At 55.1% G+C, this 27,129-nt stretch overlaps 1 protein-coding gene across 1 annotated transcript in view; it reads right to left on the bottom strand.

The window, feature by feature from the left end:
- Window positions 1-571: 571 nt before the first annotated feature.
- PHF2 (PHD finger protein 2) overlaps window positions 572-27,129 on the bottom strand; it is a 92,345-nt gene continuing 65,787 nt past the window's right edge. The window contains exons 5-22 of the mRNA XM_065878753.1: window positions 22,096-22,237; window positions 21,090-21,276; window positions 19,767-19,929; window positions 18,726-18,813; window positions 18,175-18,281; window positions 16,501-16,592; window positions 15,117-15,206; window positions 14,193-14,552; window positions 13,013-13,132; window positions 12,436-12,554; window positions 10,413-10,591; window positions 10,196-10,266; window positions 9,260-9,420; window positions 4,743-5,017; window positions 2,985-3,080; window positions 2,340-2,449; window positions 1,337-1,736; window positions 572-660 (exon numbers count right to left, since the gene is read on the bottom strand). Coding sequence (XP_065734825.1) covers window positions 572-660; window positions 1,337-1,736; window positions 2,340-2,449; window positions 2,985-3,080; window positions 4,743-5,017; window positions 9,260-9,420; window positions 10,196-10,266; window positions 10,413-10,591; window positions 12,436-12,554; window positions 13,013-13,132; window positions 14,193-14,552; window positions 15,117-15,206; window positions 16,501-16,592; window positions 18,175-18,281; window positions 18,726-18,813; window positions 19,767-19,929; window positions 21,090-21,276; window positions 22,096-22,237 — 2,849 coding nt within the window. The remainder of the gene's footprint in view (window positions 661-1,336; window positions 1,737-2,339; window positions 2,450-2,984; window positions 3,081-4,742; window positions 5,018-9,259; window positions 9,421-10,195; window positions 10,267-10,412; window positions 10,592-12,435; window positions 12,555-13,012; window positions 13,133-14,192; window positions 14,553-15,116; window positions 15,207-16,500; window positions 16,593-18,174; window positions 18,282-18,725; window positions 18,814-19,766; window positions 19,930-21,089; window positions 21,277-22,095; window positions 22,238-27,129) is intronic.

Genomic DNA, 27,129 nt, shown 5'->3' with positions numbered 1-27,129 from the left:
ATCCGGCCCACCACCCACCAGCCGGGGAGCACAGAGGCTCCTCTCCTGGCTGGGCCCAACAGTCTCTGGACTTGTCTGAGAATCACTTGGGAAGAGAAGGGGGGCACATACACACCCCGATCTCTCCTCCTCTTCCTCTCTAGTGTTCTTTGCCTTTTTTAAAGCCTCTGGAGGCTACCAGCCTGTGGCCAGCTCAGACTCTGGGCCTGGTGAGCATTGGCTCACTCCTCCTTCCTTGAAGGACTCATGCTCCCAGCAGAGCTGCAAAGGCCCTGCAATCACACCCATGCTCGGGGATGCCTGGAGGCTGTCCTGAAACTGGAATGGTCCTCAAACTGGCAGGGCCACGTTTCGGGAACTGGTCACTCTAAGCAACTTGAGAAAGGACGTCTGTCCGTATTGGCGAGCTCCGCCCGCTGAAGCAACAGATGCTCATGTGAGGGGGATGGTTGCCGGGAAGAGGCCAGGCCCTCCCTGGGGTGAGGCAGCAAGGCCACCCTCCTGGGGGCTGATGTTTTAGCAGGGCTCCAAGGGTCCTGAGCGGAGCAGAAGGATCCTGGCTTTCCAATCTTTAAAGGAGCAGTTTTCCATTCCGATGAATTTTCAAAATTTTCCCAAGCCTCTGTTTGGCAGTGGCCATGCCCTTTTTTGTACGCTTTCCTGGGGGAGGCAGAGACACAAAAAGGACAGATGAGTGACAGGAGCAGCATGTGGGATGGGGGTCTGTAACCCTCCTGAGCCCCCACCCTGTCTGTAAAATGCGCCTGCAATTCCCAGGTCCAGGGAGTTCTGCATCCCTCCAAAACCACCAATTGTCAACAAAGCGCCCCACTCAGAGGCTATGTCGACAAGGGGTTGGGCCGTGGTGAGTAGGGTAGGGACAGGCCAGGGATGGCATTAGGGCCACCTAGAGCCACACTCCCCATGTCCATGGCCGGCTGGGCCTCACGCCCATGGTGCAAGGGGTCTGGGGGGTGACAGTGGGGAATGCCACGAGACCCGGCCAGCCGTCCCACCCCTAATTCACACAGAGGAGCCTGGGTCACCTTAGGCTCCTCCCAGTGAATCCTCGGCAAACCACCAACCACACTCTGACTACAAGCCAGGCCCCAAAGCCGAGGCCCTGGGAGTCTGAAGGGCCAGGCCTAACTCCAAGGTAACCAGGACCCCCCTGGTGAGTAACCAGAGCTCTTGGTCTTGAAAGGGACCATTTGTTTCACATACTGACTGAGTGCCTGGCCATACACACACATGGCTGCAGGGACAAAGGAGACCTGTGGTCATCCACAGGGACAGTCTGCAAGTCTAGGTGACTCAGGGTCGGCGGGCAAGGTACCTTTGGCAGCGGTGTTGTTGGGGGATGACGAGGAGGGCCTCCTCGTGGTGAGGAAGACCCCAGGGGCCATGGGCTGAGAGGCACGGCCGGCTTGGGCCCCAGCAAAGGCGCCGGCTGCCGTGTACTCGTGGTCAACCAGGCTGCTGCTGTGGGACTCTGGTGGGGGCTCAGGTGAGCTGCCCTCCTGTGAGGCCTGGCTGCTGGCCGTGCTGGTGGAGGCCGGGGTGGTGGAGGCCGGGGTGGTAGAGGCCGAGGTGGTAGAGGCCGAGGTGGTGGAGGCCGAGGTGGCGGAGGCCGAGGTGGTGGAGGCCGAGGTGGTGCCGGCAGAGGCGGAAGGGGAGGTGGTGTTGGGAGCCAGCTTCCTTTTGGTGTTCTTTTTCTTTTTGCTTTTCTGCTCCTCCTTTGAACAAAACATGCAGGTGTGTCACCCCACAGGGCTGGCCAGGCTTCGGACACTGGGAAGCAGCCTGCAGCCTGGGAGCAGCCTGGTCTGCTGTGCACAAGGCTTCTCCCGTGGAGCTGAGCGAGCCAGCACTGCAGGAGCAGAAAGGGCTGGATCACGCCCGAGTCCCACCTCCAGCCACCACGAGCTCTGCAGAGCAGTACTGGGGCCTGTGGAGAGACCACCAGGCCCCCCTCCGTGAGGTGGGCCGTCCTGGACACAGGGACGTGCGGGATGTGGCACCAGCACTCAGCTGTACTGGACAGACTCAATCTGAGTTTACGTATTGGTGGACACGTAGTATGGGCCCCCGCCCCCGTCACCCTAACCCCCTCCATTCCCCACCACCCCACTCTGAGCTGCCCTGAGACTCCTGCCACCAGTTCCCAGCTTCTCTGCTTCCCACTAGCAGGGACTTGGGAGCCTAGAGGAACCAGGGTCGGCAATACTCAAATGTCCCCAAGGCTGTGACAGCCCCAGACTGGGTGGTCTCCGTACATGAGGGTGGGGGGAGCAGAGGCATCTGGGGAGCCTGAGCCCAGGAGGGGGCCCCCTCCTCACCTGCTGGGACAGTTTGGCTGCGGCAGCTGCCAGCCCGGTCTCAATGGAGGCCACTCTGGTCCCCTCGCGCACAGGCCTGTCCTGCCTTGGCACCGACGGGCCGACCCTCGCTGCGGGAGAGAAGGTCAGCCTGCCTCGAGCAGCCACCCACTGCCTGTGCGCCCTCCTGGGATCCCCCGGCCCTGCCCCAGTTTGTCCCCAGATCCCAGGGACAAGTCACAACTCGGGGAGTGTCAGCTTGGGCCCCAACCTGGTGTGGGGCTGGTTCCCCTACACCAGCAAGACAGGAGAGGTCAGGAGGGAAGTCACGTGCTAGGTGAGCCAGACCCCACCCCGCTGGCTGCCATGATGGGGGGTCAGGTGCAATCGTGACCCTCCCAGGGCTGTTCATTGAGGAGAAACTAGGCAGAGGGCCACCTCAAGACAGGGACACCGCACTGCCCTACTGGCAGGAGCTGGGATGCCTTTGGGTGAGCTTGCAAAAGCACCTGGGCTGAGGTCCCGGGAGAAAGAAGTGGAACCCCAGTTAGGGTCCCGCAGGCAAGTGACACCCCGTCTGAGCCCCCGCACAGAGCTAGTGGGTGTGGAACACGGCTGCTGGCCTTCGTGTGTGGATGGAGCTCCCCTTCCAGCCCCCAGCACTACCTGTCGGGCTGTAGGGAGCATCATCTGAGCCTTTCCTCTTCTTGGAACGGGACTTGAAAACAGGACTGTCCTCATCCGACTCCAGGGAGGGGTAAACTAGAGCGGCAAAGGGGAGAAGGGCTGGGCTGCTGGTGTGGCCACAGGAGGGTGGCTGCTGCAGGCTACTGGCAGAGCTTATGAGCGGCATCCCCCAGGCTGTCCCCAGGCTGCAGAGCACCAGCCCTCCTGGTGTGGCTGCCACACGCATAGGCACAGGTGGCCTCTGAAATTGTCAAGCCCAGGCCCCCTTGAGGTCCAGAGAGGGCCAGACAAGGGGCTCCATCCAGCCCCCATGACCAGCTGTTCCTACCCCAGCCTGGCCACCGCACCCACTTGAATGCCCAATTCTCAAAACGTCTCCTCTGCTGCTATCAGAGAAGAAAACATCTGATGTCCACGGAACTGAGTGGCTCTGAAGGACCCCAGGCTAACCTCAGCAAGTCTCTGGAGGAGGGAGACCCACACGGCAGCCCTGGGTGACTCACTGGGTACCTCCTCCCATTACAGGTTCAACCTCCAAGGCTTGTGACACCCGAACCCAGAAAATGGTGCCCAGAAAATGGAGTTCACTCCGCTGTTGATCTGTCAGACCACGGCAGGCCCCTCAGTGAGGCCTGAAAGTGTCCACCAGATAGGGCAGGTCCAGCCTCACCACGGGAGGGCTCTCCAGGGACAGGGTCTCCAGGACAAATACACTGCCCTCAGACCATCAGGACTGAACTGAAAACAGGCCCTGCACCACGGGGGCCAGCACGGCCCTGACCCTGAGGAGCACAGCGCACCCTGCGGGGGCTGGGACATCTATGGGCAACGGGCTGAGGAATGGAGGCAGGTCTTCACTCCAAGTCCCCTCCCAGGCGGCCAACAGCAGCTCCTTCAGAGCCCGTTGGAACCCAAAGCGCCAGGCCTGGAAGGAAGGGCTGTAGTGGGAGGCGAGGGGCCATGCCCCTGGGCAGAGGCCACAGCTATGGCCCAGCCACCAACTCGCTGCCCACCTCAGACTCAGGGCCACAAAGCCACTCTGGGCCTCGGTTTCTCTGTCTACACAGACATAGGATGGACACGGTCTCAACGTGTCTGAAATGGTATAGCCACGTGGAGAAGAGTCGGGCAGGTTCTCAGAAGGTGAAACAGGCAGCGACCCAGGTATACACCACAGGAGCACCATAGACACAGGCCATACAAAACCCCCTGCACACCAACATTCACAGCAGCACTGTTCACAACTGCCAAAAGGTGGAAGCCATCCAAGTGCCTGTGGATGGATAAAGGGATAAACAAACGTGGTGTGTCCACCTGGTGGAATATTATTCAGCCATCAAAAGGAACAAAGAGCTGACATGTGCTACATCATGGATGAAGCCTGAAGAGTACGCTAATGAAAGAAGACAGGCACCAAAGACCAACACTGTGCACTTCTGTTCACGTGACACACCCTGATCAGGAATACCTGCAAGGCAGCATAAAGCAGTGGTTGCCAGGGGCCAGAGGAGACGTACTGACTCTTAACAGGTACAGCACAGGGCTTCCTTTCTGGATGATGAAACGTTCTCAAATTGGGTGTGATGATGGTGGCATGCACATCCCTCCAAATACACTAAGCACCACTGAGTTACACGCTTTTAAAGGGTGACTTTTAAGGTCTGTGAATCATATCCATAAGAGGGCCCGGCTCCCAACCCCCAGGTCTAGCACCGCTCCCCGCACAGCGGCGCTCACCGTAGTCCGAGTCCTTGAAGCAGGCGTCCAGGTGGTCCTGCTCCTCCTCGTAATCATCCAGGTCCACACTGTTCTTGGCCGCCCTCTTCAGCAGCCGCTTGCCTGCGCTCTTACTGCCAGCCCCGTTCTTCCGGGTGCCATGGGCCGCCAGCGAGCTGCCCTTGGCCTGGCCAGCACCCCATGTGGTCTGCAGGCAGGAGTCGGAGGCCTGCAGGTTGGCCATGGACAGCATTCCCTGAATGGCTTCCTGTGTGCTGGGGGAGGCGGGGGGCTGGCTGGAGGCACAGAGAGACAGGCACTCAGCCCATGGCCCACACATCCTCCCACTCAGCAGCCAGCAGAGGGTGTGGGGAGGAGGACAGTGGTAGCTGATAACTCCCCCATGGAAAGAGCCAGCTATCCCCTTCCCCTACCCTCTGTTCCCACCCCCCAACACCAAAGGAGGGCTGGAGGCCTTGGGACAGAGAGGGGCATAAAAAGAGAAGAGAGGGAGGGGATGAAGAGGGGCAGAGGGATAGAAGGTGGTAGACAAAGGTGCCATTACTCCTGATCTCTCCTACCAAAAAGTCAACAAGCAGATTCCCCCAGGGACCCAGGCCACGCTCCTCCCTCCCTCTTCCACTCCAGCTGGTTTTGTGCACACCTCCACCCACCGTGGACTCCTGCGCTCAGCCCCAGCCCCAAGCACTCCCTCCCCCATGTCTTCAAGGGCATCCTCCCATCTGGTACCTGAGATGGGGCAGCACAGCCCTCTCCCTCCCATGGCACTCGATCTCCCCAGGTGACTCACACCATCTTTTCATGACTGCACCTGCACCAGCACCCAGACCCTCACCCTTGCCCATCACCCCAGGCTTTTGTCCACCTGGGTCAGGATGGCCCACCCCGGCCTCTGGGGAGCCTGGCCATACCTCTCATTGCTCCCTGGGACCCCAGGAAGCAGGACCTGGAGTGGGGCACTGCTTAGCCCTCCTCCCTGGTTACAGACCCAGGAGGCCCAGGAGCCCCAGAAGCGGGCCCGCCCTGTGTGTCTGACATCCAGGGCCCCTCCTGCCTGCCCCATGTGCCCCCAGGGGATGGACCCACCTGCAGGGCTGCCAGACCCAGAAGCAGCCCCCAAAAGTGCCAGTCCACATGGGCCCCTGGTGGTTCTGCATGGTCCCTGCTCCCTCCTCCACTTCCGAGAAGTATTTGAAGCATGTTTAGTAAGACATTAGAACAAGGAGTCCCTGCTCAGAAATAAGGTTCCCAAGATTGAGGCTGGAGGGTGCAGGGAGATGGAGCTGGCCCCAGGAAGCACAGACACAGAGGGTGGTCCCCTGTGGTCCTGGGGGCCAACCGAGGCAAGCTTGGACAAAAGCCATCCTGTGAGGGGTACCGCTGGGCTCCAGGCCAAGGACTCTGCCCCAAGCCAGGAGGAGGCGACGGGCAGGCGCCTCTCTGGGCAGCGCTGCACGAATACCACTTCCCCAAGCCCTGCCCGAGACACACTGGACCACAGTGTTTTGGGGTTTTGCTGGAAGCAAATGGATTACGGCTCCAAAGGCACAAACAATGGGAAAAATCAAGTATGGTCAGACCGCCATGGAGAGTCGGGAGCCTTCCACCAGACTCTCCACCTGCCCCAGCATACCCCCGACCCCCACTGTCCCACGCCATGACGGCAAAGGGCTACCCAGACCCAGCCAAGAGCACACGGCATTTAGTAGCGGTAATATCATTGTTGTACCATCATCGCTGATGCTTTCTGAGCAGGGACAGGCCCCCGACCCAGCACTAGAGCCAGCAAGAGCTGATAGCTGGCCCCCCATCCTCTGCCAGGCTCTCCAGTGCTCTACGAATGAGGCCCTTCCAGGCTCACCCTGAAGGTCTCAGGCACCCTCACCCAGCCTCATGGCCCAGACAAACACCTGGCTTCCTGCAGGGATGGGAGGGTGGGGGCCGGGACACTCACCATGAGGGTCCTCCGGGAGCCAACATGGAAGCCAGCCGCTTGCCTGTGCCATCTGGACCTCATGGTCCCAGCCCAGCTCGGCTGCAACCTGAGAGGGAGGGGCCTTGGAGCCCAGGGCTGCAGGCTGTCCACATGGGCCGGCGAATCAAGGAGCAAAGTCTAACTAGTGCGCATGGAAAATAATACCTTAATCCTCCAATTATCATACCCAAATCCTCTCTTTCCCTCACCCCCAGGCAGTAAACACTAAGCAAACCATCCACAAGAAATTAACATATTTTCCTCCATTTTCTTCAGCTGGCTTTTCCCAAACAGCAAATACTTAAAACAGAGCAAATGGACCATCAAACACTGACCTACACTCCAAATGGGAGACCTGGGAAAGGAACTGCCTGCGGCGGCCGAGGAGACCCAGCCCCAGCAGGCACACATGCACGTGTGCAGGCGTGCGTGAGCACATACGCGTGTGCCTACGGAGCAGTTCACAGCGCGTCCTCAAACTGGCTGCCCTCCTCCCGGCAGGCTGTGTCCAGGTTCAGTCAGGAGCCCAAGCTGCAGCACCCGTGTCCCAGCTCCATGCAGAGTTCTGGCATCAGCCCCATCTGCCCTCATCCCAGGGGTGCCTCTCCCTGGAACTCATGGGGGACCCAGGGTGTGTAGGGCACTTCTCCAGGGTCTGAGCATCAACCGGTCACTGAGGTGCCAGCTAACCATAGCCTTCCCAGAAGAAAGGCACCTCCAAAGAGGTGAGGGGCCAGCCCGGGCACCAGCACCTTCCAGGAAAAGGGGGTTCACAGCCAGGCTTCTCCTCCTGGCAGAGGGCCTCAGGTCAGGGTCCCTCCCACCACTGCAAAGGCCACAGGGCATCTCTGCAGTGAGGGGCTTAGGTTTGCTCATCTACAGAAACCACTTAATGCTGAACAGGAAATCTGCACCCCACAGCTCTGTAGAAGCCTCCAGCCATACACTCCAGTCCCATGAGAGAAGGCGCCTATGGCTGTCTGTGAGCATAACACTGCACAAATAATGGTAATTTATGAAAGAAAATACAACCATTTGATTTAGCAAGAACGCTTTTCAATCAAGCCCTAATCCGCCTCCCGGAGTCCCACTGTCTAAGACGGGGGCTGACATGCTGCCTCCACAGGCTCATGTAGCCCCTGGACCTCGATTCTGGAAGCACAGACTGAGAGGCAGAGGGGGATGGGTGGAGCGCAGATCTGGAGGACCAAGCGAACCCCGAGCAGGTCACATGAGCCCTGACTTCCTCAAGCCAAGTCCTTCCTGGCTGGATGTCACCGCCCAGCATGGTTAACATTCCAGGACCCCCACGCTTGGGTTCCATTATCAGCAGATGGAGATTCTGGCCCTGCCTCTGCCACGTCCTGGCAGTGCGGCCTTGAGCAAGTCACCTAAGCTCTCTGAGCCTCAGTTTCCCCATCAGTGCAGCAGGACTCTCCTGCTGGCTCGAGGACTAGGGGAGCCACCCCCCACCATGGTGGCTGAGGTCCCCAGAATGGGGAGGCTACAGGGGGCGTGGGCCCTGATCCCTTGGTTGTCTGTCTGTGGTACTTGTAGAAATTCCATGTGAAAAAAAAAAAATGGCCATGATGCATAAAAACAAAAGTTCATTGGGATCAAAAGAGAATTTAACTGGGACCACCATGAGAAAAACAAGCCCGGTGGCCTTCCACCAATGCAAAACCCAAAGAGGATTAATCCATTTCTCTCAAATCAAAGGATTGCAACTGGGCAGGCCTAGGTAGAGAAGACCGCCTGAGCTGAGCAGACACATGTCCTGGCCTGCCTGACCGCCCAGAATCTCAGGTCCTCAGGGAAAGAACAGCATATACACCAGCAGCCAGTGGGCTCCTGAGGCCGCACATCTGGATGCACACAGGTCTCAAGGACAGCGTGGCTTGGTTCCCATACACCCCCCCAGCTGGTGTGGGAAGCTGGGACCCCTGGCCAATCCAGCCCCTCCTCAGGGAGTGGGCTCTCACATCCCCGAGCTCTGAAGCCATCATCTCCCTTGCCGCAGATAAGGGCTCTGCAGGGAAGCCAGCTTGGGGTCCCAGAGAGGCCCATTAAATGCCCTTGACCCCGACACTGGGCACACACTGTGGAATTTTTCTTATGTTATTTTTATGGCATTCAGGAAGTGATGAGACAGAGACAGCTTGGCGTCCTGGCCTGGAACAACCCTGACACCCTCCAGGTGCCCAGCCTGGCCCTGCTTCCCCACAGGCACCTAGAGGTATGGTGGCCCCACAGACTCCTCCCTCCATGGCCCCAACGTGGAACTACTTCTCACCTGACTCCCCATCTAGCATCTAGAATCATCCGTCCTCAGAGCTCTGTGCCCTCGCTCAGGAGCTCTGCAACACACAGGACCTGCACAGCCAGCCCCCTCTCACCTCTCTGGCCACCTGGCACCACCTCTGCCAGGCAGGAGTCCTGCTCTGGCCGCCTGGCCTCTGGGACGTGGGCTGACGGAGCCCTGCTTGGCCCACCTCTGTGGAAGCACCCACTTCCCCAAGTTCCCCGTGGGCACCGGGCCTACCTGTTGGGGTTGTACTCGAGCGCGCCGACCTCCTCGCTGGCCTGCAGCAGGTCCAAGATGCCCGCAGCCGATCCCCCGCCATCCTTCTTCACTTTGGCATTGCGGGCGGGCTTAGTGTCCGTGTCTATGTGCAGCGAACCCTCATCAGAGGAGTCATCACTCTGCTGTGGGGACAGAGTAGCCGGTCGGAAAAGGACTTGGGGGTAGGAGTAGGGACTACTGTTTCCCTTCAGTGAGAAAAAGAGGTTTTTAAAGAGCCTGTCCTTGTAATGAGCACCATGGGGCTGGCTGACCAGACACACAGAGCAGGGCACAGGTGCCAGAGTTTTGCGCTGGGATCTTGGAGCCCCGCCTGCACCATTTCCCCAGGTGAACCTTGGTTCACAGGACCTTACATGAGACCCCAATATTGAACATAGATACAAGAGGAGTCGGCGTGGTTGGACTGGGAACAGGCAGTGTGCCTGCACCTGAGGGACACCGGTTAATAGCCCCTGGCAAGTGGCTCTGCAGGGACACCTTGGGCTCTGCAGGCAGGGTATGACCCCAACAGGGAACCTGGCTTTCTTGGAGACAGCCACCGCATCCTGGGTTGGACATACATGGCCTTGGAGGACATCTAACTTAACCCCCACACGTTTAGTGCAAGACCCAAGTCCCAGCAGGTCTGGCCTGCTACTCCCTGTACCCCAGTCCTCCGGCATCGAGGAGCTGCATTATCCTCACGGTGGATCTGACTACGGAGGGCGGTTCCCAAGGCCCCACCGCTCACAGAGACCTGCAGACCTGCCACAAGTCCCACATCTGCTTTTGTCCCTTTGTGCAGGGTCCTGGGGCTCAGAGCTCCACATCTGGAGCCCAGCCAGCCTCCCCAGGAGAACGTCCCCCCCTGCACTCCACCCAGAAAGCTCAGTCACCCAGAAGGCACTCGCTTACCTTGTAGAGAGCCGAGTCCAGCTTTGGCTTCGTAATGGGCGTGGGCAGTGGCTCCTTCTTGTCCAATAGGACTGAAAGCAGAGCATATGGGAGTCAGCAGCAGTTTTGGAGGAGCAGAGGGGGACCCTGGTCCAGCCGCACCCGATGCCCACTCCACATGCCTGAGATGGCCTTTACGGGGCTGGGCCTGCCCCCTCCCCATGTCCCCCCAACTCACAGGACAAGTCCCTCTTCGGAGCATTTTTCTTCCTCCTAATAGGAAATTCGTCAATCTTGAGCTCCCCGTCATCCGACACGTACTCATACTCATCCCGCACTGGCTGGGGCTTGTCCTCCTTGAAGTTCTGCAAGGCTCCAAACACCCCTGGGCCTGGCTGTGGCTTGAGGGCCTTGGAGCTGGGGCGGCAGAAGTAGGCCGGTCAGTGGACATCCACACAGCCTGGCTGGTGCCCCCAGCACCACCCCCACAGGTCTTGGAGGACCAACAGCCAGGCTGGAGCCTTCCCAACCCCACAGCCTCCTCTCCAATGTCGTGACCCCAGTGAACACAGTGCACAACCCACAGGGTATATGCCTGGCCCTTTCTCGGGCTACTTAAGGTTGTGCCCCCCACTGCCCCCTCACCCTAGCCAACGGATGAGCACGCCTTCTTTCAGGCTGCCCTGGGGCCTGATACAAGCCCAGTGTCAGATGGAGCCAGTGCCAACTGGCCTGGGTTTTCTACATAGCTATTCTAGAAAAATAATTTCAGGGCCGAGGTATAGACACAATAGTCTAAAAAGTTTCACACAACTCATCTCTCTCCTGGGGCAAGACAGGGCTACTGCAAATGAGGAGAGTCCAACGCTCCAGCCGCTGTCTCCCTGTGGGCTGAGGGCACTAGCACACACTCAGCAGTGGGGACAGCAGGCAGGGCACAGGCATCTGTGATTCTCAACAGGTACGGCTCTGATTCCCAACAATGGAAACACAGAGGACGGCTGGCAGTGAGCCCTGCTGGGTGTAGTCATGAGCTACGTAACACAACACACATGTACACACACACCCATGTACACACACACAGGTGTGACATAGTTATAGAATCATGTCTCCCTTTCTCCCGTCCATTTCTAAACTCTGTAGCGCAGTCGGTCAGTCATAGAGTTAATGCTGTGCAAAAGCTCCCCGGGACCCAGCAGCTGAGCTTCAGATACATCAAGGCCGTGCTCAGGGCCGTGAAGTCAGGGCAGCCGGGCCCCTGCAGATCAGACCCAACCCACCTGCTCACCAAGCAGCCCTGGCACATTGCCGTGAGCTCTTGGGAATAACAGGCCCACTTGTGCCAGGCTCTTCAAGAGCACAAGATGCTGACAGGCTCTGCTCCCCCACCACCTAAAAATGGCCTTCTCCCCCCCATCTTGCAGATGAGAAAACTCAGGCCTACAGCAGAAAAGTGGCCCCATTCCCACTGGGACGTGTCTGCTTCCTGATTGCTGGGCACCCACCCTAGACTTTGGATTCAGCATACAACTGGGTGTGGGACCGAAGCCACCGAGGGGCTTCTTGGTGGGCACAGGGTGTCTGGCCCACCAACATCCCATCTGGACAGCCCACCACACTGGTCAGCAGATGGAGACCCCTTATACAGTCCAGAACCCGGACACACCAGCTCACACACACATACCCTCCCAGGCTAGGTGCCCCCATCTCTCAGCTCAGTGCCATCTCCTCCAGGAAGCCCTCCCACCAACTCCCTTGGACACACAAGGCCTCCACAGCACCCTAGGCCCCACAAATCCTTCTTCCATGGCCCCAATCACGGCGATAATTTTAGATGGATTTGAGAGTGTTGGATTCATACCAGGCCCTCCCCACTGGCCTCTAGACTCCAAGGCCAAGATCCTGACCCCCACCATGTCCTCTGTGCCAGCCCAGGACAGCCACTCGGCTAACATCTGCCCAATCACACTCTCCTACTCCTTGCTGGCACACACCACTGCCCCCTCCCCACCTACCCAAGCTTTTTGGCTTAGGAGGCAGGAAAGGAGTCTGCCTGGAGGCCCTCATGAGGGGTGTGCCGAGCAACAGCGCCAGCTCAGCATGGGGGCTCACCACGGAGCCCTCCAGGAGGGTGTATGTGTGTGTCGTGTGTGCACAAGCAGGGGATGTGTGTGTGTGATGTGGGGGGGCGGTGTTCAGGGTGTGTGTGTGGCATGTGGCACATGTGCAACCAACCCCTCCTGGCACAAGCACTCACGTACCCTAGCAGTTTCTTGTTGGAGAAGGAAAATGAGAACTTGTTGTCCTTGTTCCCTGACAGAGGAGACTTCTCCAACTTCTGCTCTTCCTCCATCTTCAGTAAGGAGTCGGGTTTGCTGTTCTGAAAAGCAAACGCAGGACCATCCCTGAGCCCCACACAGGCGCCCAGTGGGCAGAGGCAGCCGGACTGGGCAGCCTCCTCCCTCTGACATGTCACCTGGGGACCCACTGCAGCCCCAGGCCCACAGGACCTGCCCTCGGATGCTGCCCAGCTCCAGGGAGTGTGAGCTTGAACCAGGGCAGGCTACAAAGGGCAACGCCATCCATGCTCTTAGGCCAAGATGTGCCCATGCCAGCCCCTCAGAAGGTAGCTCCATGGAAGCCACGTGCACACCCAGACCCTCAAAGACCTTCACGGCACTGCCCACCTGCAGACAGGCAGACACACACCTGACATACCCTACAGGCACACACACATACCACCGAGCCCACACCTGCCCCACACACCACCTTTTCACTAACATAGCCCTCCCTGAGGGTAGATTCACTCACCAGCATACCTGTACACACACATCTCACCTTGTACTTCCACTTGGCCTCCGACTTGCTCTTAGTCTGCTCTCGGATTTCCAACCTCTCCACGTCGTTCTGCGTGCTGATAACCTCCTTGTTGGGCACACTCAGGACATTCTTTGCGGCCTAGAAAATACTAGCCATTATCTGGTAGTGGACATGGGTGGGCAGCAGGCCTCCATCAGGCTATAGTACAAAGTGAGGACCACACAGCACAGAGTCCCTGCCTCCTGCTGGCCTACATGCATCAGCTAATCCGTCAATCAATCTACCCACCCACCCATCCAACTAACCATCCATCCATCCACCCACCCATCGAACTAACCATCCATCCATCCACCCACCCATCTATTTATCCACCATCTACCTATCTACCCACCCATCCACCCACCACCCATCTATCTACCCATCCATCCACCCAACCATCCACTCATCCATCCACTCATACATTCACCAACCATCCATCTATCCACCAATCCATCCATCAAACCATTCATCCACACATTCATTCATCTACTCTTACTCCTCCCTCCCTTCCTTCCTTCCTCTCGCCTTCCTTCCTTCCATCCATTCATTTATTCATACATTCATCTACCCTCTTCGCCTTGAGGAAGGGAAAATCAATGTGCCCCACTTAAGCCCTGCAACACTAGCTCCAGTGGCCACCAAACCCCTGGGAAGTGAGCAATGACCGCCTGCTAGCAGGAAATCACTCAATGTGGCCTGGTCTCAGGGACTCATGGTCCCCAAAGCCCACACCTAAGACCCTCTGCTCACATTGGTGGGTCCTCAGGGCCAGGCCTGCCTCTCTCACTGCCACAGGGGCTCAGGCCCCCAAGGACACCTGCCCCCATCACTGCCTCCACCCCTGCCTCCCCACTGCCCTCCACTGGTGCCTCACCCACCTTCAGGTCTCAGCCAATGTCTGGGCCCCAGGGAAGACTCAGCCGGCTTGTCCCCCCAGATGACCCTCAGTGGTGCCACCCTGACCCAGCAGAGACTCTGCTGCCTTCATCGTGAGGGTCTCTCCCCAGCTGCCCACTACACCAAGCTTGTTGGGGCAGAGCCCAGCCGCCCTGGGTCTCTAGCACAAGGACATGGCAGCCCCAGCACCATCCCGCAGGCCTGGTCCTTGGAGGTGTCTGCAGGCCTGCTGACTATAGGTGGGGAGGGTGAGGCCACCCACCTTGCCCTTCTTAGGAGGCTCAATCTTGGTCAGTGCCTCCTTGGTGTGGGCCTCCAGCAGGTCCAGGTTGGGGATGGTGGGTGAAGCCGAGCCCCTGCACTTCTTCCCCTTCTTCTTGCCCCCGTCCTTGAGCTTCAGGGATTTGGGAGGCTTGGGGGGCTTTGGGGGCTTGGGAACTTTGGACGGCTTGGGCATCTTCACTGTTTTGGGAGTCTTTTTTTTGGACACTTTCTCCAGGAAGGACCGAGGAGGGCTGGCCTCAATGGGGGATGGGGGCTCCTCCTTTTCTCGGTCCCCAAAACAGACCTCGTCCGAGGAGACGGCCGCAGTTACTTCAGGTCGGGAGGCCTTGGAGGCATTCTAGGAAAAGGACAGGGAGAGGTGACCAACCACACCCTGCCAGGAGGGTCTCACAGCCCCAGGCCATGGGAGACACTGAGCAGAAAAGGAGCATCTGTCTATATCATCAGTGACACGCTCACATTCATCCTACACCATCTGTGTGACAGGCTCACATCCATCTACACCATCTGTGTGACATATTCACATCTGTCCCACACCATCCGTGAGGCAGGGTGCCATCCATCTACATCACCAACCACTTGACCCCTTTACCTCCTTGGTGGGGACTAGACAGGCTCACACAAGCAGGGTCTCAAGGGGCTGAAGTCCCCCCTGCAGAGTCCTTCCCCACCCCCACAGGGAGCTGGAGGGAGACCCCACACTAATTCCCAGGGCTCCCACCAGAAGACTGCAAGTCTACCACTGGGACCTAGGAGTCCAGAGCCATCATGCAGGTGACCCTGCCCCAGAGGGCTAAAGGAGGGGCTGCCTCACACATGGCCATCTCTGGAGGGATGCCCAGGGAAGACAGGCAGAGGCCTCCCTCAACCAGGGTCAGCGGGCCCCCAAGGTCAGCCCTACCTCACTGAGCCGGATCTCTTTGGCAAGGTCTTTGATGAGCTGCGATGGTTTGAAGTGCTCTGGTAGCTCATCCTCATGCTCCGCCAAAGCCTGCAGGACAGCCACGCATAGGGTCAGCGGGTCAGCTGCTGAGTCTGGGCACTGATGCCCACCCACCCTCCACCCACAGGGGCCCCAAGCAGCCTCAGCTTCTGTGGTTCCTGACTCATGCCCTCTGTCCCTCCAGGCTGTCCCCCCATCTACCCACCCAGGACCTCCGGCCCCACTGCCATCCCGACAGGCACAAGGGCAGGTGCTGCCAAAGGTATGGATTGGCTGCATGGGGTCCTAAGGGAGTTAGCCCACTCTGGCCAGACACTGCCCCAATGAGGAGGCTCTGCCATGACTCCACTCTACAGGTGGACAAACAAGTCCCAGAGAGGAGGGGGGTGCCTGAGTCCACCACCAGTTGTGAAGTGAATGTGGGCCATCCCTTCTTCCTGGGCACGAGGCCACTCCACCTGGCCATACAGCTGATGTGAGGTAGGAGGAACACCCTGCATTACTCCAGGCCTTGAGGTAGGAGAAGATGTAGCTGAAAGAGGGCTCTAGGAGGGTACCTGCTGCCCCACCTCCTGGACTCCCCACCCCCACAAGGCCTCCTGTGGGCCTGATGGGATCTGCTCAGACTATGCTGGCACCCCTGATTGGGAGAGAGTCCCTTGGCAGTGGACAGGGAGTCCCAAGGCTGACCAGGCCTCTCCCCTCCCTCTGTACCAACAATCCAGGCAAGATGCCAAAGGAAGTTGGAAGCTGCTTCTCTGGAGCCTCCATTAGAAGTAGCTGCTGCATGGATGCTAGCGAGGGTGCTAATGCTTTACAGGGGGGGGCATGAGGTGGGGCCCAGACATGCTGCTTCAAGAGAGCCATGAGGGGCAAAGGGCAGTGCTACTGTGGTGGTGGTTGGGGGGGTGATGGAGGGGCATGGGGCAAAGGGACTGTCCTAGTCACAGAGCAAAGCCAGCTTCTGAGTTGATGCCTGGGACAGCCAGTAGGACAAAGAGGACATCTCCACTCTCCTCTTCAGAGCCCTGAACATCCAACCAGTCACTGACTCGAGTCCTCCCTGCTCCCTGTGCTTTTGGGTTCGCACAGTGCTGTCTCTACCACCTGATTTCCTCCCACTGAATCTCCCTGCCGCCCAGCCCCCACCCCTCAGGCCAGGTCCCTAGATGGAGGGCTCTGTCCTGCACCTGCCCCCACCAACAGGTGTCTGACCTGGCCAGGTGGCACCCACCTGCTTTTCACATGCTAGTTCCCACCAAAGGAAGGACAAGCCCTGGGAATGACTCCTCGCCTGCCACCCTCCCTTCTGCCCTGGATCACGCCTAGTACACATCCCTACCTGCTTTTTCGTCCATGATCTGAAAGCACCATTGAGAATTTTAGCTCCTTGGACTAAATGAGGGGGCAGCTGCTTCCCAGACTTGTGAGAACCTGGGGGAAGACAGACGGGTTTGCTCAGGAGGGTGCCCACTCTCACCTGCCGCCTGCAGGTGACTTAAAGCCCCAGTGGTGGGGGACGCTCAGGGCCAGACCTTTCAGAGGCCTCTGCCCACTGCCACCTGCCCAACTGCCAACGGCTCCTCTTGGAACCTAGGGGATGCCCACCTAAGATGCCCTGCGAGGGGCAGGATTGGCCTTCCCATTGTCTACACACCAGGCCCCTTATGCAGGCGGCCCAGCTCCTCCCTCCACCTGGTCCCCAGCCTGCATCAGTGAGGGACCACAGTCATGCCCCAAACCAAGCATCCCTAGATGCTTTCTGATTCCCACCCTCACACTGCCCCCTGCATAGCTGAAGGATGCTGGGCAGTGGGTCCAGTTCCTGCTGGGGTGGCTCAGGGCAAGCACCACCACAAACACACCCCTGGGAGCTGGAGCCAGCCCCAAACAAAACGGACAGAGCATTCCCCCTTCAGGCAGAGAGCTCAGCATCGAGGCAGAGCAGCCCCGAGCTCTGACACCACCAGGTGACCATTTGTCTGGCCTGTGGCAAATCCCTGGGTCCTCTCAGCTCTGGGGCTACTGAGCTGCCAGCCCCTTCACACAGGAAGGCCTGAGGCAGAGAGGCAGGGGCAGCTCAGAGAGGCCCAGCTAGTCAGCGGTCACCCTGGTCAGGCTGTCCCAATGTCCCCAAGTGTGACTCCACCCACACGACCCCCATTCCATCTCCCTGGCAAGAGGCCCCTAGGGCAGGGCACTTGCTCTGCCAGGGTGGAGCACAGGGCTTGAATTTAGAGAGTGATGGAAGAATTTCACTGAAACTTGGCCAGCCCAGGTTAAGAACCATTTTCAGCTTTCTCATCTCAAATTAGAGCCAAAGTGCAAAGGCGGTGGTCTCCACTCAGCTCTTATCGGAACACAAAACAGCAGCTTCCTGGAAGGGTGGGTGCTGCTGAAAAAGGAAGCTCTCCATGAAAGTAAATGCTCCTCCTGGGTCCTTCACCCGGCTGCAGAAAGTCTGGAGACCTGAGCAGGGGTTGGCCACCAGGAGCCAAACACTCATCCCGAAGGCATGGCCTGGCAGGGCCTAGGATGGAGGGCCATGCCCACAGAGGGCATTGACCCAGTGGAGCCCACCCCTTCCCACAGGCCTTCCACAGGGGACTCTGGCATGCACACCCACCCACCCACAGTACAGCAGGGATGCTGCAGGGGTCCCTGCAGGCCTCTCAATATCCCAACTGAGCCCTGTCAGTAACCACACAAGGCCACAGGAACCGAGCAGAACACACACCAGGTCTGGGAACATGCGGCCAGTGCTCTTTTTGCAACACCAGATGACCCTGCAGGCAGGAGTCCAGTCCAGCCCCACAGCACACAGACAGGAAAAGCAAGGCCCGTGAGCTAAGGAGACTTGCTCAGGGCCCATGAAGGCATCGCTCAGCCTGTTCCCCAGGGCCCAGCCGCCCTGCTGCATGACGGCAGAACTGTTACCACTCCCCGGCGTCCCTGAGCTCCGCACGCAAACGAACTGTCCAGAGCCGCGGGCTGAGACGCTGACCAGGGGACGTACTTTTGAACGCCTCCAGCAGGTGCTTCCCCATGTACCAGCAGGCAGTTTCGAAGTTGGGAAACTGAGTCAGGCTGCCCAGTTTCAACCTTCTTTCCACTTCGTATGCTCTGGAAGCCATAGCAAAGAACTATTCAGTGCATTAAGCCCTGAGCAGGCAATGATAAAGGAAGGTGAACCCACACTACGACCAGAGGCCACACCTACGCCATGACCGCTCAGGCCTCCCTTCTGGGCACTACGCGGCAAGGTGGACCAGAGGACCACATCAGGATGAGCGCTTTGCGTTAAGGGCAAGCCCCGTGGGCCGCGGCTTCCAGAGCTCTGGGTCAGTGCACAAGGAGAAGGCAGCTCGGCCTTTCAGCTCACCCCAAACCCACTACAGTCCCGAGGCTGTCCAGCGACCAGGCACCTCAGGGGCCCTGGTGAGATCATGGCCCCTCTCCTCCTTCCTCCCCACCACCCAGAGGCCCAGCCAGGACTCAGGAGAGGTATCATCACATCGATGGTGGGGACCCCGCCCAGCAGATCCTGGGAGTCAGGTGTGGCCCTACCTCATCTGCATCTCCACGCTCAGGCTGTGCAGAAAATGTCCCGCGAAGGCCAGGCAGTCCACGGGTGTAAGTGTGGCATAAATCCAGCCTGGGGAGACAGGGATGGGGCTCTCTCTTAACAGTGTTCTCATGCCAGGCTCTTGGCAGCTACTGGGCCTGACTCCTGCCAGCCCTTCCTCTGTGGCCCCATCCACCCGGGCCCCCTGGAAGGTGCTCTGGCCCTGGCTTCCGTGTAATGAGTGGGTGAGCCCTCCCAGAAGGACAGACTGTGTCCGAGCTCACAGTCTATTCTATCCAGCCCTGTATGGTACAGACAGGGAAACTGAGGCCCAGGAGCCAAGGGGACTTGCTCAGACCCACCCCAGGGTCGGGCTGCCTGGCATCCCTGATCTCCACATACAGGGGTGGAAAGAGACAGGCAGAGTTGCCACACCTCCCGGGAGAGCTGGGTTTGCCCCTACAGACTTCGGGAAATAACTGTGATGATAGGAAACAGGGGTAGGGACTAGATCAGGAGGCACTCAGAGGCACGTAAATCAGTGGAAATGTGAGGGCCTCCATATACGACAATTAGAAAATCTGAACACTGACTGGCTATTTGGTGATACTAAGGAACTGTTAACTGTTCCTTTTTAAAGTGTGATGACAGTATTGTAATTATGTTATCTTTAAAAGGAAACCTTACAGATACGGTGAAATATTTATGGGTGAAGCAACATGATATCTGTAAAGGGCATTTATCTGCTCATGTCATGTTTCCTCCTTCTGCATATGTTTGAGATGTTGAGATCAGCGAACACCATCTCTGACAGTGTGGCTGCGCTCTCTGGGCTGGGCTCTTGGGGCCCCATGCAATCCCACGTGCCTGGCCTCTGTGAGCACAGCCAGGCTGGAAGCTGCAGGGGCTCATGGCCCCAAGGTGGCCCCAGAGGTGACCACAGAGCAGGACTGACCCCAAGGCAAGGCAGGAAACAGCCAGGGCATGACCTCCCCTGGCAGACGTCAGAGGTGGGAGACACAACATGGGGACAGGGCACTCACCCGAGGGGATGAAGAGCGTCTGGCCCTGCTTGAGGGTGCACTTGTAGCATTTGTCCACCTGGTCAGCAAAGAACATCTCACTGTGGTTTGAGGCCGACTGCCAACGCTCATACAGGGAGATGTTGGCCGAAGCTGGCTTGATGAGATAGAAGATCTTCTCCCCCTGCCAACAAGAGGCCATTGGCGGAGCCTGTCATATGCTGGGGATGCTGGGGGTGGGCAGTGCCCATCATGTCCTGGGGATGCTGAGAGGGGACGGAGCCCACCATGTCCCGGGGATGGGTCCTAGCTTCAACAGCAACCTGCCCAGGCCCATCATTCCTCCCCTGAAACGCTGGGACCACATGTGCTTTGCAATTCAGATGTCTGCGTGTTAGGAAGACTCTAGGCACTGGCGCCTCCGGCATGTTCAGGGCAACCCCTACCACTCCACACACCATATCTCCGCAGCACTATGGATGCCTATCTGCCAAGGGGAACAACGTTGTGACCTGCTGTCTGACGAGTTACAAGAAAGCTCTGCTCTTGAGAGTGGATTGGGTCCCAGCTGGAGATGGAAGGACAGCCCTGCCGCCAGCACCAGCACCAGTCCAGCCCTGCACTTGGACTAGGGAGATATAGACTATAGAGGTCCTCACTCACGAGGCACACAGGCTGAGGGTGGGGATGAACGGGGGGCGGGGGCAGGACTTGCTCAGGGCCTCGAAGGGCTAGGATCAGAAGCTGAGCTGCCTACCCTAGCCTGGGCTCTAACAGGTCTGGGGAGACCCGAGGCAAGGTGGTGAGCCCAAGGCTTAGGTTCTCCTTTTTTGTTTTTTTTTCACATCTCCCTTTTCCCCTAGCTTCCCTACCTGTCCCCAGCCAGAAGTCCCCTAGCTCTCTCTGCCACTCAGATGCCACTGCAGCCTTGCTCCCCAGCCCCCAGCCCACCCCCTCATCCTCCCAGTGGGGCATGTTCCCTCATCCCTTCTGCCAGGAAGTCTTCCCAGCACAGCTCTCCCTTCCCTGGACATGAGCCCTTGGTCACCACTGCAGTGGGCCTCCTCCAATTGCTTCATGAGCCTCAATCTTTAGAAAAGGCAACACACATGTGCTACTCTGGTCCTGAGGTGCTCCCCCCAACCCCCATGCCTCCCAAGGGCCCAACGTCTGTGTCCCTTCTGTGGAGAAACATCTTGTCCCTCATCCCACCTGATGCTGGCCACTGTTAGGGCCTGTGGGGACTACAAACGGTCCTGCAGGTGGACAGTGGCCTGGTCAAGAGCAGGTCTTGCCCCTGAGGCCCCCGTAGGGCCCACATGGGGAGCAGAGGCCAGCGCTCACCTTGAGCACGTGGTACCATGCAGAGGCACCCCCGGAGTCAATGTGAAAGTCAGTGTAGCTGTCCTTCACACAGATCAGGCAGTACTTGGTCACCTTGGGCTTGGCCAACAGTGCGTCGTCAGGCCAGTAGTTTTCTACCCAGGACAGTTTCTTTACGATGTCAGGAGGCTCCACAAAGCTGGACATTCTGGGGGCACGGACAGGAACAGTCAGCAGTGATGGGAACCGTCAGCACATTTGTTTTGCCCACTGGACAGGATGGGAAAGGTGCTCTGAGATGTGTGTCCCATGCCTATTTCTCCACCTCAGGCTACATGGCATTGCTCCCATTCTACAGATGAGCAAACTGAGGTTCACAGAGGGCAGAATGAGCCCAGCTGCTGGGTGTGGCTGCGGCAGGCATCCAACACTGAGCTCTCACCGAAAGACAGGCATGGAGAAGGCCTGAGAACCATCTACCCCAGAAACAACTTCCTTCTTGGAGAAATGGAAAGAGACTTGTCAGGTGGGCTCATGCTAGTGTCACTGGGCACGATGGGGCCCTGAGAGTAAATATCATTGCTCATGCACAGCCCAGGCGCTTCCTGTCAACACCTAAGGAAAAGCCACTTCTCTCCAGAGCAGACAACAGGGGCGCCTGCAACTCCTTGCCATGCTGGGCCATGTCAGACCAGATAACTGATCTCCAGGGAAGATGAGAAAAGGCAAAGGCAGCCTTTGATTCTATTAAATGTCACTGTCCTGGACAGAATGCACAATACTGCATCAAAAATATCCAGCTCAGCAGCACCTGTGCAGTAACACTTCAGCCAAGCCGAGAACCGGGTCTCAGTGTTCTTGCTGCCTTCGCCACATCTCTGCCTTCAAGGCCATGCCTGCTCGGACATGATATTCACAAATCATAAGCCAGGCCACCCTGACCTCAACAGCCTCAGTCACAGGCTTAAATCTCCAGCATGTTCCAAACTAGTATCCCTCTCCATCCCTCCACCCTGGCCCCACTCACCTGGTGTCAGAGAACTCAAGGTTCGTAAGGTTAAGGACCCGCTTGCGGTTGGTGCTGTAGTAATAGTCCACAAACTCCTTCAGTTTCATCTTGCAGTCCTTCTGCTTGGTGACGTCTGTCACGTCCACACTCCGCTCTGGGCCTGGGGAGGCAGCAGGGGAGGGTGAGCACACCCAGGGAAGATGGTGTGGCCTTCTGTGAGGTCGGGGGCCAGGATGTGCAGAGGAAATGCTCACTCACCCTCAGAAGACAACTGAGAGAGGGCTGAATGCTGAGGCTCTAGGCTCTAACGTCTGACCCTTCCCCCACCTGCCCTGTCTGCTCCTTCCCTTGGGTGGCCATGAAGACCCCCTGGTACAGTGGGGTGGCACAGTAATGAGCCTCAGCTAAGGTGGCCAGATAAGCAAATAAAAATACAGGACACCAGGTAAAAACTTACACTTCAGATAAACAATGAAGATGTTTTTAGTGCAAATATGTCCCAAATAATGCATGGACATACTTATACATAAAAATTTTTTTAAATCAAAAAAATTCTTGCATTTCTAGGACACCAACTCATTATTCTGAAAATTGAAAATAAAAGGAAAAACATTTATCCTACATTTTCTATACTTGATGGGAAAAGTTCAGGGTAAAAACTGTTGATGACAGAAATAGAGTTCTGGATAACCAAGTAACTAACAAGGGAAAGTTCTTTACAGAAGACTCACAATAGACGGAGAGAGAAGGACAGAATTAGCCAACTCTTCCTTTGCAACAGTCCTCACCGGCTGCTCAGACAGTGAGCTGAAAGGCTGATGGAGCATTCTGTGAACAGATGAGACTGCACTGCCTTGACCACTGAAAAGAAGTGGGTGGCAGCACCCCTACCCCAAGAAGGAGTCCTGCCAACAACTTGAACACAAATCTAAGCAACCTCTAACCACCCGTTACAGGAACTATTAGGGTCAGAAGAACACATTAAATGACACCACAGGGACGCTGTCAGCCAAATCCCTAATGTAAGATCTTCCCAAATCGCAAATATGAAAGATTCTCCAGAGAGATTGGTTCAAGATATCGGAGTAGAAGGACATGCGCTTACTCCCTCTTGCAAGGGCACCAGAATCACAACTAACTGCTGAACAATCATCGACAGGAAGACACTAGAACTCACCAAAAAAGACACCCCACATCCAAAGACAAGGAGAAGCCACAATGAGATGGTAGGAGGGGTGCTATCACAATAAAATCAAATCCCATAACTGCTGGGAGGGTGACTCACAAACTGGAGAACACATACCACAGAAGTCCACGCACTGGAGTGAAGGTTCTGAGCCCCACGTCAGGCTTTCGAACCTGGGGGTCCGGCAACAGGAGGAGGAATTCCTAGAGAATCAGACTTTGAAGGCTACCAGGATTTGACTGCAGGACTTCAACAGGACTGGGGGAAACAGAGACTCCACTCTTGGAGGGTGCACACAAAGTACGCTGTGCATCGGGACCCAGGGGAAGGAGCAGTGACCCCACTGGAGACTGAACCAGACCTACCTGCTAGTGTTGGAGGGTCTACTGCAGAGGCGGGGGGTGGATGTGGCTCACCATGAGGACAAGGACACTGGCAGCAGGAGTTCTGGGAAGTACTCCTTGGTGTGAGCCCTCCCAGAGTCCACCAATAGCCCCACCAAAGAGCCGGGTAGGCTCCAGTGTTGGGTCCCTTCAGGCCAAACAACCAACAGGGAGGGAACCCAGACCCACCCATCAGCAGACAGGTGGATTAAAGTTTTACTGAGCTCTGCCCACCAGAGCAACACCCAGCTCTACCCACCACCAGTCCCTCCCATCAAGAAACTTGCACAAGCCTCTTAGATAGACTCATCCACCAGAGGGCAGACAGCAGAAGCAACCAGAACTACAATCCTGCAGCCTGTGGAACAAAAACCACAGTCACAGAAAGATAGACAAGATGAAAAGGCAGAGGGAAATGTACCAGATGAAGAAACAAGATAAAACCCCAGAAAAACAACTAAATGAAGTGGAGATAGGCAACCTTCCAGAAAAAGAATTCAGAATAATGATAGTGAAGATGATCCAGGACCTTGGAAAAAGAAAGGAGGCAAAGATTGAGAAGATGTAAGAAATGTTTAACAAAGACCTAGAAGAATTAAAGAACAAACAAACAGAGATGAACAATATAATAACTGAATGAAAAATATACTAGAAGGAATCAATAGCAGAACAACTGAGGCAGAAGAACGGATAAGTGACCTGGAAGACATAATGGTGGAATTCACTGCTGTGGAACAGAATAAAGAAAAAAGAATGAAAAGAAATGAAGACAGCCTAACAGACCTCTGGGACAACATTAAACTCAACAACATTCGCCTCATAGCGGTCCCAGAAGGAGAAGAGAAGGAGAAAGGACCTGAGAAAATGTTTCAAGCGATTATAGTCGAAAACTTCCCTAACATGGGAAAGGAAATAGCCACTCAAGTCCAGGAAGCACAGAGAGCCCCAGGCAGGATAAACCCAAAGAGAAACATGCCGAGATACACAGTAATCATATTGACAAAAATTAAAGAAAAATTTTTGAAAGCAACAAGGGAAAAATGACAAATAACATACAAGGGAACTCCCATAAGTTTAACGGCTGATTTCTCAGCAGAAACTCTACAAGCCAGAAGAGAGTGGCAGGACATATTTAAAGTGATGAAAGGGAAGAACTTACAACCAAGATTACTCTACCCAGCAAGTATCTCATTCAGATTTGTCGGAGAAATCAAAAGCTTTACAGACAAGCAAAAGCTAAGAGAATTCAGCACCACCAAACCAGCTCTACAACAAATGCTAAAGGAACTTTTCTAAGTGGGAAACACAAAAGAGGAAAAGGACCTACAAAAACAAACCCATAACAATTAAGAAAATGGTAATAGGAACATACATACTGATAATTACCTTAAATGTGAATGGATTAAATGCTCCAACCAAAAGACAGAGGCACGCTGAATGGATACAAAAACAAGACCCATATATATGCTGTCTACAAGAGACACACTTCAGACCTAGGGATACATACAGACTGAAAGTGAGGGGATGGAAAAAGATATTCCATGCGAATGGAAATCAAAAGAAAGCTGGAGTAGCAATACTCCTGTCAGATAAAATGGACTTTAAAATAAAGACTGTTACAAGAGACAAAGAAAGACACTACATAATGATCAAGGGATCAATCCAAGAAGAAGATATAACAATTATAAATATATATGCACACAACATAGAAGCACCCCAATACATAAAGCAACTGCTAACAGCTATAAAAGAGGAAATCGACAGTAACACAATAATAGTGGGGGACTTTAACACCTCACTTACACCAATGGACAGATAACCCAAACAGAAAATTAATAAGGAAACACAAGCTTTAAATGACACAATAGACCAGATAGATTTAATTGATATTTATAGGACATTCCATCTGAAAACAGCAGATTACACTTTCTTCTCAAGTGCACATGGAACATTCTCCAGGATAGATCACATCTTGGGTCACAAATCAAGCCTCAGTAAATTTAAGAAAATTGAAATCATATCCAGCATCTTTTCTGACCACAACACTATGAGCTTAGAAATCAATTACAGGGAAAAAAAAGTAAAAAACACAAACACGTGGAGGCTAAACAATATGTTACTAAATAACCAAGAGATCACTGAAGAAATCAAAGAGGAAATCAAAAAATACCTAGAAACAAATGACAATGAAAACACGATGATCCAAAACGTATGGGATGCAGCAAAAGCAGTTCTAAGAGGGAAGTTTATAGCTATACAAGCCTACCTCAAGAAACAAGGAAAATCTCAAATAAACAATCTAACCTTACACCCAAAGGAACCAGAGAAAGAACAAACAAAACCCAAAGTTAGTAGAAGGAAAGAAATCATAAAGATCAAAGCAGAAATAAATGAAATAGAAACAAAGAAAACAATAGAAAAGATAAATAAAACTAAAAGCTCGTTCTTTGAAAAGGTAAACATAATTGATAAACCATTAGCCAGACTCATCAAGAAAAAGAGGGAGAGGACTCAAATCAACAAAATTAGAAATGAAAAAGGAGAAGTTACAACAGACACTGCAGAAATACAAAGCATCCTAAGAGACTACTACAAGCTACTCTATGCCAATAAAATGGACAACCTGGAAGAAATGGACAAATTCTCAGAAAGGTAAAACCTTCCAAGACTGAACCAGGAAGAAATAAAAAATATGAATAGACCAATCACAACTAATGAAATTGAAACTGTGATTAAAAATCTTCCAACAAACAAAAGTCCAGGACCAGATGGCTTCACAGGTGAATTCTATCAAACATTTAGAGAAGAGCTAACACCCATCCTTCTCCAACTCTTCCAAAAAATTGCAGAGGAAGGAACACTCCCAAACTCACTGTATGAGGCCACCATCACCCTGATACCAAAACCAGACTAAGATACTACAAAAAAAAGAAAATTACAGACCAATATCACTGATCAACATAGATGCAAAAATCCTCAACAAAATACTAGCAAACAGCATCCAACAGCACATTAAAAGGATCATATCAAGTGGGGTTTATCCCAGGGATGCGAGGATTCTTCAATATACGCAAATCAATCAATGTGATACACCATATTAACAAACTGAAGAACAAAAACCATATGATCATCTCAATAGATGCAGAAAAAGCTTTTGACAAAATGCAATACCCATTTATGATAAAAATTCTCCAGAAAGTGGGCACAGAGGGAACCTACCTCAACTCAATAAAGGTCATATACAACAAACCCACAGCAAACATCATTCTCAATGGTGAAAAACTGAAAGCATTTCCTCTAAGATCAGAACAAGACAAGGATGTCCACTCTCACCACTATTATTCAACATAGTTTTGGAAGTCCTAGCCACGGCAATCAAAGAAAAAGAAATAAAAGGAATACAAATTGAAAAAACAGAAGTAAAACTGTCACTATTTGTAGATGACATGATACTGTACATAGAGAATCCTAAAGATGCCACCA

Source organism: Phocoena phocoena, chromosome 6 (assembly GCF_963924675.1).
Source record: "Phocoena phocoena chromosome 6, mPhoPho1.1, whole genome shotgun sequence".
NCBI classification, from domain to species: domain Eukaryota; kingdom Metazoa; phylum Chordata; class Mammalia; order Artiodactyla; family Phocoenidae; genus Phocoena; species Phocoena phocoena.
The sequence above is the reverse complement of the archived record's forward strand: the minus strand, read 5'-3'. Positions and strand labels throughout refer to the sequence as shown.